This window comes from Vanessa tameamea, chromosome 23 (assembly GCF_037043105.1).
Source record: "Vanessa tameamea isolate UH-Manoa-2023 chromosome 23, ilVanTame1 primary haplotype, whole genome shotgun sequence".
NCBI classification, from domain to species: Eukaryota; Metazoa; Arthropoda; class Insecta; order Lepidoptera; family Nymphalidae; genus Vanessa; species Vanessa tameamea.
This window is the reverse complement of record NC_087331.1, coordinates 939,732-953,969: the sequence shown is the minus strand read 5'-3', so window position 1 is coordinate 953,969 and position 14,238 is coordinate 939,732. Positions and strand designations below refer to the sequence as shown.

The following is a 14,238-nucleotide window of genomic DNA, read 5'->3' as shown; positions in this document are numbered from 1 at the left end:
TTATATGCCTCATGTCATCAGTGATTTCCTTCTTGTTTATTAGGTTGTCAACTTGATCATATGCCATTTTTTATATATATATAATTATTTTGAAGTTTCCTACGAAGTTGAATTCAATAATAAATAAAAATGCGATTATACAACTTTTTATGCAAAAAAGTAGGCGATTTAACTGTCAAATACTCCAATTTACCTGAATCGTATATTAAACGTAGTTATGAGCAGGTAGGTACAGTTTTTATACCTTTTCAACATAATTATAAAACATAACCTACAACTTATATCTTTTCTTTTAAAGGTATATTGGAAGAATCCGAAGGGTTATCCTCAATATCCCGCTGCACAAGTAGCTCGTAAAAAGTTCCGTTTCACAACAAATAGACCATGGACTATGCAATTTGCCAGGCAAAATGAACGCACTAAACTAAATAAAAAAGTTTTCTTAGAACCTGTCGGAGAATGGAGTGTTTTCAAGTAAGGAATATCGATTAATATATAACATATATTTAATATTCTATAAATTTAAGTTTTTAACAACTCAAAGAACTATTAACATTAATAATAATGGCAGGTTTTAATATACTTCAAAATATCTTCTGTTACAGAGGTGATCGAGTTGAAATATTGGTCGGTAAGGACAAGGGAAAGCAGGGTATTGTAAGCCAGGTTATACAAGAACGGAACTGGGTTGTAGTGGAAGGGCTCAACACACATTTGAGAGTAGTAAGATAGCATTTTTTTTGGTAAAACCTCATTATTTTAGTAAGGTCACATACTATAAACATTATTATACATAATTAATATTCCAAATTCAAATTATTAATAGACTAGCTGTGGCTTTACCCATATATATTTTATAAAACACAAACCAGCCAGCCCCCAGTCTCCTCTCTTATGGGTAGTTATTTTAGTATATCGTAATCTTAGCGAAGGTCCGCACACTATAAGAAAACTACTTCCCTAATTTAAAGTTTATAGGTGTTATAGTTTCTGTGATTTAGTTATTAATTAGAGAGTTTGGATATATGGATTATTAAAATGTTTGCACCTGTAAAAAAAAATGCCTTGGAGCTCCAGCTAACTGAAAAATGATATTTTATTTCTGTATTCTCAATTAAAACATGTCAGTAATTTGGATCTCATTTAAAATTAACTGCCATAATTTTTGTGTTCTGGTCATTAATTGAAATTGAGTTATACAAAATGGATCTATTTCATTCCATTGTTCCCAAATACCTATTTTTTAGCTCTTGATGTATTTAAACATCTACTTTAGTCTCTGCAAAATGTGTCCAAGCCTAAAGAATTTTTCTTCAAATAAATCTGTACACAACTATGTCTAGTTAGTAGTGTAAATATCAAACAAATATATATAAATTGTTTAATTTCGTTTATTCTAGGTTGGCAAGGATAAGGATTTTCCAGGTATAACAATACAATCAGAAGCACCATTGCTGGTCACAACCGGTGTCAAGCTTGTGGATCCTGAGACCTTGAAGCCAACAGAGGTAGAATGGAGGTACACTGAAGAAGGGGATAAGGTAACTGTTTTCATAGTCTCAGATAGCTCAGTGAAATAGAATTAACACTAAAAATTATAATGAACTATACACATAAGTATTAGTACAAAATTAGGTGCAACAATGGAATATTTATAGCTCCACATTGCATGTCAAGCTTCATCATCCCTTGCGCCCTTTATTATAATTTATGCTTGCAACCTGTCCTGACATTGTCGAGGTTAAATGAGAATTGTATTTACTTCCCGATCTTATCACCACCTACCGGGTCTAATCTAAACCATCAAACACATATAAATAATTTAATAATAATTACATGTGTTTTAAACATCATATAAAGATAAGTGAGTGATAAAATAGAACTGTCTTACCAGTTATTGTGAATACAATTTAAATTTCGTAATTAATTGACCATACCAATGTCCACCAAGCTCTTGTAAACATGTGCCTTATTTCGATTTTATTGATTTATATGTATTAATAGTACTATGTAATATCTTGGAAAATGGTATCATACGACAGCCAACTCTAACTCCGCCTGCGCTCATTGGCCAAATCAAACGCGAGCACTTCCCTGACCTCCTGTTACACACTTCCCTCCCTTTTCATGAAATCACTCCCATAGATTGAAAAGCGAGAGGAAACTTGTTCACAACAGAAATATGATGTTGTGTACATTTATTATAAATATTAGATGTATTGATTTTTTTTATGTCATTTTCATAGGTGCGTGTTTCCTTAAGCAGTAGTCGTATAATACCGTTACCGAAGGCAGCCGAGGAAACTTTTGACTATAAGAGCAAGGAACTGTATGTGGAAAACCCAGCAAAGGATACAGTGGCTGCAGATGCTACAAAGGTATAGCCATATATACTCTGAAAATATTCAATACTGTGTATTATAAGCGCCATAGGCAATTTTTTTTTCATGGTTGGTAACACTGATATTATCCTTTATTAAATAATCTTTTCATATTGAATGGGTATGGTGTCGATTGATTATATTTCACATGTCATATATCGAAATGAATAAAAATAAAACAATACTTATAGAACTTAAAATATACATTCACATATATTGTAAATATGTATATATTTTACATTTTATAGGCTGATAATTTAAAATTGATATAATTATTATATTTTATTTAATATTATAGTACAGAAAGTAGTCATTTTTTGTAAACAGATTATCGTACCAATAATTATAATTATGAATTAATTTCAAATTAGAGATTTAAATAAATGATATTTGTAAAATTAATTTATATTTTCGTTCTCGATTAATGAATGGGCTGCTTTCTTTTGGAACTGAGACACAGGCGTTCCACCCAATAGTGGTAGTCTGATGTTACATCTAACCCAAGTAGTTACTACTTAGGTTAGGTGTAGCAACTTTTTTGTATTTGTGGCAAGTATTAGGATCACTAAACACACTAATACACTGGCTCACTCACCTTTCAATTCAGAACACAACAATACTAAATATTGCTGTTTGGCGGTGGAATATAATATGACCAGTGGTTAGTACCTACCCAGACAAGCTTGCACAATGCCTTACCACCAAGTATATTAGCGGCCTTAGTGTAATCAATAAAAAAAAACTACAGGTATAACTAACTAAAACTTTTTGGCTTTGCCAAAGTTTAATGATTATTCTTTAGAAATGCTCCTTCGCTTGAGAATTGTTCTTTTCAATATGCTTTGGAGAAAACTATTTTGTCCTGCAATGAACGTTTTCATTTACAAATTATAGTCTTTATTATAGCTTAAGTAAAAAAACTCATTACTACAAGTATTTAAAACGGGATATTTACCATGTTTTTTGTTTTTATTTGGTGGAGCTCGATATTTCGCCATTATATACGAATGTCTAGTTCACGAGATAATATCGAAATATCGAGCTGCAATAGAAATAACCATGTTAATTTAAAATCTTATAAATCTCATTACGTTTATATAGGACAAACTTACTCCCACGTCTTTGGTACCAAACCGGGTAGGACCAATAAAGTTATTGAGTTTTTCTTTATATATACATATATTTTTTTCAGATTACATTTGAGCCGAAATTATGCACCTTCGAAATGGATATAATGGAATCAATGGGCATAAAGGAAGATAGAGTGCCGGCCAAGTCGTATTGGTATTAGAGTCATAGACAATTATAGATAATTTATAGATGATATGTTAAGTAATGTGTTAAATAAAGATCTATCTTACTGATAAATGTGTTTTGTTTAAGAAGGTAGAATAATTGATCGTTAATAACCATATTGTATTAAATATACACTACATACATAAATATAATTTAGTGGGACTCATAAAAACTAACTAAAGATGCTTTTCTAAAAACTAAGACGTTACGATTCAAGGTAATAAGTATTTAATTGTGAACAAAATGTTTCGAAATGAATTAAAAGATATAAACGATTCGTATCAGTTAAAACCACGAACTATAATACTGGTTACTATTCTATTGAAAGATATTTTATTCAAGTAGGATCTTATTTAATAACATTTGTCCTTTAAAATTTCTAAAAATCCTTTAGAATAAAGGTTTATTATACCATCATGTAACATGACCGTGCTAAGAAAGTGACAGCCGAAAACAAAGTTTATATTGAGAAGAATGAGACTACCCATATCGTTGCAGCCTATGTACGGAGCGTATCGGCACTGGCAACACATTCTCGCCAACAATAGAGTATTTTCTGTAGTGAAAAATATATTGTGAAATTTGATAAAAATTAAAATATATCTAGAAATAGTCAAAAAAAAAATATCTAGAAATAGTCAAAATATATATATAAAAAAAAAAAAAAAAATATCCCGCTGAGTTTCTTTCGCCGGTTCTTCTCAGGTCCGAGGTGCTAAATTCCGAACCGGTGGTAGATTTTTGACAATCAATAAGCAAGTGTAAACACTTCTATATTGAATAAAGATTTTTGATTTTGATTTTGATATATATTTTTTTTTTAACCATTTTCCATGTACAATGATAATTATATTTTAGTTATTTGAAGCAGCCTGGAGGCGATCATTTCATTCCCAAGGTGTGCAGTCAACTAAAAAGCCATTAGTGTTGTAATATCCTTTAGCACACAAACGCTCTTTAACGATTCTTTTGAATTTTATAATTGAATAATTTTGAACGTTTTCTGGGATCCTGTTGTAAAAACGTATACATTGCCCCAAAAAAGAGTTACTAACCCTGTGTAATCGGGTACTTGGAGTAACAAGTCTATTCTTGTGCCTAGTGTTAATAGAATGTACGTCACAATTTCTGGGAAAATCGTTTATGTTTTTGCGTACATACATAACATTATCAAAAACAAATTGAGAAGCGACAGTCATTATTTTAATTTCTTTAAATTTATCTCTTAACGAATCTTTTGGGCCCAGGTTATAAATTGCACGAATAGCCCTCTTCTGCAGTACAAAAATAGTATTAATGTCAGCTGCATTACCCCAGAGTAGGATGCCATACGACATTATACTGTGGAAATAACTGAAGTACACAAGGCGAGCCGTATCCACATCAGTCAAAAGTCTAATTTTTTTTACCGCATAGGCTGCAGAGCTGAGTCTATTCGCCAATTTATTTATATAGGGCCCCATTGTAGCTTAGAGTCTATTGTCATACCAAGGAACTCTGTTGATTCTAAAACATCTAATGCTTCCCCGTTTAAGCGTAGACTCGTTTTGACACATCTTACATTGGGAGTAGTGAATTTAATACATTTAGTCTTTTTACTATTTAACATTAAATTATTAACACTAGACCAATTTACTATTTCAGAGAGAGTATTGTTCACATCGTCATATATTGAAAGACGTCTTTTTATTTTAAAAATTAAAGAAGTACCATCAGCAAACAATACTATCTCGAGTTTATCACCTAGGAGATGTGGCAGGTCATTTATATAAACAAGGAAGAGAAATGGTCCAAGAATTGATCCTTGAGGGACCCCCACAGTAACTGGAGACCCGGGAGATCTCTTTCCATTTACATCAACCCTCTGAATCCGATTGCTCAGATACGAAATCAGAAGACTGAGTGCAGTGTCCCTAATTCCATAATGACGTAGCTTCCTGACCAAAGTTTCGTGTTGCACACAATCAAAGGCCTTAGATAAATCACAAAATATCCCTAAGGCATCCTGTGACTCCTCTTAAAATATACTTAAATATTTTAATTTTGAGCCATAAAAGCGCTTCATTAATTTATTATATTGAAATTAAAAGTCGTAATTTTTAGTCTGCATATCACGTGACCTAAAACCCGAGCCGCCATGGTGTGGCGTCAGATTCTGAAAATTTAATGCTAGTTTTTGTACATTACACTCCAACGAAAGCGATTGTAATTCATTATTTTACTATATAAAATATAAATGCCTTAAAATAAAATTAATTATATGACATATAAGCATATCGTCGCTGCGCGTGTGTCAGATTGAGTAAGAAATAAATAAATAATTAGACAATTACAAACAAGGCTTACACTATGTATTGTATGTTTTAATCAATTATGTAATAATCATATTTTAATTTAAGATATTTTTGAATTGTATTATGCTATTAAATAAGAGGGTACTTTGACTTTTCTGTTCATTATTGTGAGTCACGTGATTTGTAGTAAGGCTTATATAAGTGATGGTAGCTCGGTACAGAATACTTTACTTTACGTTTACTTTTCACTTTGATCCTGGACCACCAAGCTGCTGCTAACATTTAAGGTACGATATAATTTTGTGATATAATATAATTGTTATTGCTTGTTAAATTATTGATGAATATATATATGAATTGTGTTTTTGCAATTATCAATATACATAGTTAGTATTATATATACAAAGTTAGTTTAATTTTATTTAACTAAAATGACTGTATTTTTGGATATTGAAAAAGAGTAACTACTGAGTTTCTTGCCGGTTCTTCTCGGTAGAATCTACATTCCGAACTGGTGGTAGCTTTACTTTAAATAGTTTGTTAAATGACGATTCAAAAGTGCTTGTAAAAGCCTACTTGAATAAAGTATATTTAGATTAAGGTAATTGGTTTTATTGCAATTATTAATTGATACAATATTAAGTTTAATACAGCTATTATAATGGCTAAATAAATATTTGTGTTACATAAAAAAAATCTAACACGTGCAAAAGTCGCTATGTGTTTTCTTCTTATTTTTAGATGTTTATGCTGTTTTAATCGTTATTTCAAGATATTAATCTTAACATTTAAAATGAAACAAAGTCAATTCATCCTTGGCCAAGGTGATCTTTTCGCCACGGTAGCATGCGAAAGCGATTCCGTATACCTATATCCTGAAGAGACGAAGGGGGTTTTTAAGTGGGTTTTTTTCCGGTGTACTAGGGCGCACTAGGCGTCCTGGGCACCGGTGAGTCCCACATAGCCCCCCACTTCAGTGGGAAAAATTCCTTAACTTTTTGTTTTGCTAAACTTTTTTTTTAATAAGGCGCATACATGATTAATGTAAATAATTATAAGGATTATAAAAAATATGCACGTTGATTTCGATGGGGGTAAGTAATATTTCAAGCATTGTGTTTAATATTTTTTGTAACTGGTTGCGGAAAAAGTTAACTATTGAGTTTCTTGTAGGATTTTCTCAGTAGAACCTACATCATGATACCGGTAGTACATGAACCGGTAGTAGCTTTAAAAGTGCTCGTAAGAGTCTACTTGAACATATTTATATTTAATGTGCAACAGAGACGGAACCCTAAATGGTTAACTAAAAAAACCAAAACTGTCAAGATTTAAGTATGTTTTCCTAATATTAAATAAATATAATATTATTTAATTGCTCAATTAGATACATTGTCATTATCATAATATACTCGTAATGTATATAATTAAAACTTTATACTTCATATTTCAGATTCATAAAAAAACATCACACCAATACTATGTAAGCGATTCATTCATATTTTTATAGAATGAATGACACTAATTATGATATGAATGACTAATATCATTCCTAATTAATTACTATTTAATTCTAGGTAAAATCTGATTATTATTTGTAATTAAATTCGGTATATACTCGTATTTTTGATAATGCCTATATTATATTAAAAAAACCTTAATTGAACAAGAGATAATTGGAGGTACATTTTCAATTTACAGTTATGAAGGACGACGAGCAAATGTTCATAGATAACCGTAGGAGCTATGTCCCTATCCCTTGACTTCTTGAGTCCGTAATTTCTGGCTAACCCGCCCTTTAAACAAATGTATTTTTTTTTTTGTATTTTTTTAAAATATTGGACAATAGAACATACATTACTCTGATCCCAATGTAAGTAGCTAAAGCACTTGTGTTATGGAAAATCATAAGTAACGACGGTACCACAAACACCCAGACCCAAGACAATATAGAAAACTAATGACTTCTACATCGACTCGGTCAGGAATCGAACCTGGGACCTCGGAGTGGCGTACCCATGAAAACCGGTGTACACACTACTCGACCACGGAGGTCGTCAATATTTGGCGGTAGTAGACTGATGAGTGGGTATTGACATATACTATGAGATGGAAACGTTCATGTAAATTATTTGTTCAAATATTGGTGCCAGTTGAACTAAAGTTCGCTGCTGCAATAAATCTTCATTATTTAATCTAATCTAACTATTAAATCATACAGCGCTAGATCTCGAGACTAGTTTTCTCATGAACAACGCTGGGAACGCGCCATTCGTTTGATAGGATGACGTCAAATTTAATTTTTTATTTTTCTATTGTTGTGTTGCGATATTAGTAGCTATGTGTTTATTAATCGCAATGAACAACAAGTAGTTTTACTTGTCTACGGAATTGTTAGTGAGTATTCAAATATATAAGATTTTAAATTAACATGGTTATTTTTATTACTAACAGTATTTATAACGGGATATTTACTTCACGAGTACGAATGTCTCGTGAACAAGACATTCGTAGATAATGTCGAAATATCGAGCTCCATCAAATAAAAATAAAAAACATGGTAAATATCCCGTTATAAATACTGTTAGTATTCAAATATACTTGACAGTACGCCAAAAGGCTAAGTTGAACAGGGTCTATGCCGAAATGCCGATAAAAAAAATACAGGGCTGATTCTATTCAGACGAGCTAGGAAAATGTATAATTTTTTGCAGGTGTTTTGTTGTATACTACGTTGAGTGCTATGACCTTCTTATACGACTGTTTGATAGCGTTGACAGTTGATCGATTGTATCATAAAGTTTTAAAATAATTGAAACATTGGATATGTTGTTTGGAAATTTTTCATAGAGATAAATAAAAAAATTATTAAGGAAATAATTAATCAAATTCATCATCGTACATTTTAGATATATAAATTTTATTTGTTGCAGTTACCATGTTTTTGTGGTATTCTAGGAATGTTCGATACCTTTTTTGTTTAGTTTTCAGCGTATCTTTGTTATAAACATGTAGTTTAATAAAAATATTCTGATATTCTTACTGGTAAGATCGGAAAGGTAACTTTTTTTTAATACCACGTGGTCGGTAGGACGGGCACATGGGCTACCTGAGTAGTAACCACTGTCCATAGACATTGGTGCCATAAGATTACGTTGGCTCATTCTCCTTTCTACTGTTAGGGGTGGGTAATCTTTCTTACACTGGCAATATGTGTGTTCAGTTTTGGATATTTACCTCAAATAGGCCTGATTTTTTTTTAAACGAAGCACATAGGGACTCTCCGTCTCTATCCACACAGCTGGTAACTTGGTACGAAATCAGATTTCCTGACAGAGTTGCTTCTAGTTTCCTCGTTAGGGTTGTTACTAGTATGTCTAGCAGAAGTATATCTTGAACAACGGTGGCTGCAGGACACGAGCTCCAACACAAGGTATTGATGTGCCCAACAACAAGAGTTTTTCTGTTTAAAAGTTTTCAGTAACAGATCAGGGTTAGGACGTTGTGAGATCTTGATCTCTCTGCGGTCATTAATTTCTGTGCCGTCTAAATATGGAATTATAAAATGCTTCCAGCTTGCGTAAACTCTTCTACACGTAACAGTGCAGTTGGTTTGGGTGCTGTTACAGAAATTGATTAGAAAGATTACGATTACTGAACTCATGGTTTTAAGGAATATCTCTTATTTTATTTCGAAGGAACTGTATATTAATATGTATAAAAGTTAATTTCTAATTTCATTTCTTTAAAATATATATTTTTTTAAATATTGTAATTGAAGTCGCATTCTTTATATATCAGATAAGAAAGTTCAAGGTGTTTTTATAAGTTAATATAAATATATTTTTCATTAGTTAAATAGTGATCGCTATTTCAGGTCTTATACAACCTTGTGACAATAACTTAGCGATAGTTATGCTTTGGTTACGGAAAACCGAAAACTATATTTTTACTTTTAACCTCGAAGTGGAAGTCTTACTATATTATTTGGTGATAGGGCTATAGGGCTTGTGTGTGCAACCCTGTTTGGCTAGACTCTCATTATATATTCTACCGCCAAACAGCAATGCATATTATTGTTGTGTTCCGGTTTGATATGTGAGTTTGCCAGTGTAAATACATTCACAAAGGACATAAAATAATAGTTCCTAAGGTGGGGGGCGCATTTGTGATATAAAGAATGATTAATATTTTTTACAGTACCAACGTCTATGTCAGGACAGTGGTGACCATTTACCATCAGATAGCCCATTTGACTACGTATTCAAAAAAAAACCCACCGCTAAATGCTACCACAAAACTAAATTTAGCATCCTAAATGGTGCCATTAATGTTGACGATAAAATAGTATATTAGGTGCGAGTTTATGAGATTTCGTGATTAATCAGTGAGTGGTATTTTGCTTATGCTTATTTTTAGATCCACACGTAGGTATTACTTAAATGATGATGATGTAGTGTTGTTGGCCCTACTGGCCTTTACAGCGTCACCGAACGTTGGGGCGAGTGCTAAGACTCTGCCTTAAGGTGAACCCTTTTGGGCTCGAGAGTGACGTTCGTCCTGAGGGTGTCTTCTATGAGATCGCACCTCGGCTCAGAACGTAGTCGGTAGGGTGTCCGCCGCACAACAACCACCTCCTTTTATAAGGGAATTTGTGTGACGTCACGCAGATGTCGCTCGGCTAAAATAACAACAATATTTTATTATGGTTACTCTATTATATACTATAATCGCATTGCTTTTGAAAACACAAATAATCTGCTTCGAAGTAGGACTTAACAACTACAGATAAGATTGTTGTTATAATATTAAGATAACAGGTTGCGGGGGGGCACTTCATAAGTAGCTCAATATAAATAATATGCTAAATATAATGATTATTTATTTTTTTAATATCGACGAAGTCATTAATAATAAGTACACATATAACTATTTTGTAAGACTATGCTTTATGTTGTAACATATCTACATACTAACAAAGGCAAGATAAAACATGATGTCTAAACATGTTTCTATATGTAGGAATATAGGCCGCCCTCTCTACTTTTGTGTCTTTGTGTCTGTGTCTATGTACTTTGTAATTGTTATTCTAGGTGAGACCTTGAATGGGGATTTCTACCCGACTGTGTTTAACTTATCCCTTTCAATGGGATCCAGCTATACATAAAATACCATCCCACTGACTACGTACTGAGCGGTGTTAAGGCGCGATTTCATAGAATACATCCTCAGGATGGACCTCACTCGGAGGTCCTTTAAATTTCAAGGCGGAGTCTAGTACTTACCATATGAAGCTATAACCAGTACTCCCAACAGTATTTAATATTTCTTTCTAGTATAAAAAAGTGAACAGAAAAATATGATTACTATAATATGGATATGGCACTCATAAAATTAATTTAGTATTTAGTGAAGTTAAATTAAATAAAAGATACATATAAAGCTCCTTAATTAAATTTAAGGAAAATTAAACCAGACAAATTAAAGTGTTCGCTCAGTGGTCGAAAATCTATCAAATGTTCTAAACGCAACATGAACGATAATGACCTTCTTTTTTCAAAATTTTTTTTTTTTCATAACGTAACGCTTGTAATATACTTGGTGGTAAGGCCTTGTGCAAACTCATCAGAGTAGGTATATTCTACAGGTAAACAGCAATGTTGAGATTGTTGTGTTAAGCTTTGAAAGAATAGTGAGTCAGTGTATACAGACATACGGGACATAACGTTTTAGTTCTTAAGGGTTCTGGCGCATTGATTGATTAATATTTCTTATGGTATCAATGTCTATGGGTAGTGGTGACTGCCTACCATTAGGTGGCTCTTTTGCCAGTCTGCCTACCTGAAGAACATTAAAAAAGGTCGAAGTATAAAAAAAAATTAAACATAGAAATTTAGTCAACAAGACGTGACCGTAAATAATTATTTTAAATGTTTTTGTAAAAGTTCGATCTCAATTTACTACACCGGCAAAGTAAAAAATACTTGCGCAATTTTATTAAAGAAACGAATGTCAGAATATTGGTGTTTATCTTCACTTCTCGTGTTTATATAACGATCGTCACTAATTTTATCAAAACGATCAATATTGTTATGAACATAATATTATTGTTAATAGACTGTGACGCAAATGTACCAAACTGAAATGGAACAAGAATTGATTCCTTACCGGACCATACCAGTTTCCAGAGTGTGTTGATCGCTTTTTGTTTATATCAAATCTATGAATTCAATGTTTACGAATTCAGAAGATGTGTATCGGCATCCCTAGCGATGTATAGTTGATTTCAATGGGAGGCTCCTCCTAATAAAGATAAAAAAGAAATTGTCCTTGAACTGACATGAGATCACAAGTCAAGATTACAAAAAATAGGTTATTAATGTCTCCCAAATTGGTATCTCAACTTTGGAAGTAAAATAATAGTAGACATATGCTAATGGTGTTGTATTATAAATAAATATATAAAAATTAAGAATATGTAAATCTTAGGTTTGTTTAATTTCACTTCTCCAGCCATTACAATATACTGATGATCGTATCGTTCTGACCGATTTCAAGAGAGACCAGCCGACTACGTAGGATATTATAGTGCTCGTGCTGTTCCCTTCCTCTCCTAATTCCGGACTGGGAAGCAACAGCAGCAGTGGAAAGCAGTTGCTTAACGTGCTTTTCGGGACACGGGAATGTACCGTTTGACATCTGATTTATAATATTAGTAAGATGTGAGCTGTTTAAACGTAAACAACATGTTGATATGTGACCTCTAATTCATTCGCAATGTGAGTAAATACTCTATCACTGCACTTCCTTACTTGTTGCATTGATAACAGGCCAATGAAATGTTTATAATAAAATCGAACTTATATTTAAGAACAAAGAGTTCAAATTGAATTAAACAACTTCTCGGGAAATTTAATTTGTTAAATAAAATAAATGTTGCATTCAAGGAGATAAAGTTATTTTGTATTTCAGTCTTTTATTAATTTAAATGTTTATGTTTTTATATATTGACGTCAGCCTTGTGTACAATCTGAATTTCAAATTACCCGCAAACATTTAGATTCAGATGACATCCCATAGACAATTGGTACTTTTTATATACCTAATATGTATTCCTTTTACTAAATAATACTTTAAATATAACTATTATTTGTTAACACGTGAACAATTAAAAATTTACAAGTAATTAATTAGCATTTTTTAATTATACTCGTCATGTCCTTCCTCGAAACGATAACAATCTGCACTTGAAAAATTTTCAAGAGCAAAGCAAATAATAATTACTTTAATCAATGTCGATACAAAAATCTTAAGTAGCTTTAGCTATTTTTGACATGACATTAAGATTTTATTAAAATCAGATATTTTTTTGAAATTCATTCAAGAAACATTAAGATAATTAGTAATTTGCTCAGTTTATTTATATGTATAGACAAAGTGTCGCAATACAAATGAACTAAAACAAACGTCCTAACTGCATATATTGGTTTGCGTGACAGCTGTCACAGCTCGATAAAAACTTTAAACATAATAAATAAATATATTAGGTACTTTACTAGTCATTATGTTTTTTTATTACCTTTTAATCGGTAATGTGAGATCTATTTTGAGAATATTACATTTTAGACACTGAATTGTTCCTAACGCAAAAACCTTTAAATTCAGTCGAAATTTATTTTTTCATTAATCATTCATGACGACTTCCGTGGTCAAGTAGTGTGTACACCGGTTTTCATGGGTATGCCACTCCGATTCCCGGCCGAGTCGATGTAGAAAAAGTTCATTAGTTTTCTATATTGGCTTGAGTCTGAGTGTTTGTGGTACCGACGTTACTTCTGATTTTCCATAACACAAGTGCTTTAGCTACTTACATTGGGATCAGAGTAATGTATGTGATGTTGTCCAATATTTATTATTTATTATTATTATTATGATTATTTTAATTCAATTTCAATTCCTTAATTATACAAATTGTAAGCACTATACAAATATTAGGAAGAGTATTGATAGTTACAATGGCTACAATTTATTTGATAATAATTCAACACACATATATATATATATATATATATGTGTGTGTTGAATTATATATATATATATATATATACACAAACACACATTGAAGCAAAGTGTCATGTATACACCCATTTTTTCCTTTAGGAAATATAAAAGAATTGTTCCATAACCCTAGGACAATATAAATTACAGTACAATACTTGGATACAGTAATCCATCTATTAGAAACCAATTACTTTCACTTACTGATA

At 31.9% G+C, this 14,238-nt stretch overlaps 1 protein-coding gene across 1 annotated transcript; it reads left to right on the top strand.

The window, feature by feature from the left end:
- Nucleotides 1–33: 33 nt before the first annotated feature.
- Nucleotides 34–3,749, top strand: LOC113397725 (large ribosomal subunit protein uL24m). Its single transcript, XM_026636179.2, has 6 exons — nucleotides 34–225; nucleotides 299–474; nucleotides 606–723; nucleotides 1,401–1,541; nucleotides 2,247–2,378; nucleotides 3,574–3,749. The coding sequence occupies exons 1-6, from the start codon at nucleotides 130–132 to the stop codon at nucleotides 3,670–3,672; spliced, it is 762 nt and encodes a 253-aa protein (XP_026491964.1). The 5' UTR covers nucleotides 34–129; the 3' UTR covers nucleotides 3,673–3,749.
- The last annotated feature ends 10,489 nt before the right edge of the window (nucleotides 3,750–14,238 follow it).

What these genes read in the sequence shown, in the direction of transcription:
- LOC113397725 (XM_026636179.2), top strand. Translation starts at nt 130, where the DNA reads ATGCGATTATACAACTTTTTATGCAAAAAAGTAGGCGATTTAACTGTC. An exon ending in ACACTGAAGAAGGGGATAAG is followed by an intron (nt 1,542 to 2,246) that starts GTAACTGTTTTC and finishes TCATTTTCATAG; the next exon opens with GTGCGTGTTTCCTTAAGCAG. An exon ending in TGGCTGCAGATGCTACAAAG is followed by an intron (nt 2,379 to 3,573) that starts GTATAGCCATAT and finishes TATTTTTTTCAG; the next exon opens with ATTACATTTGAGCCGAAATT.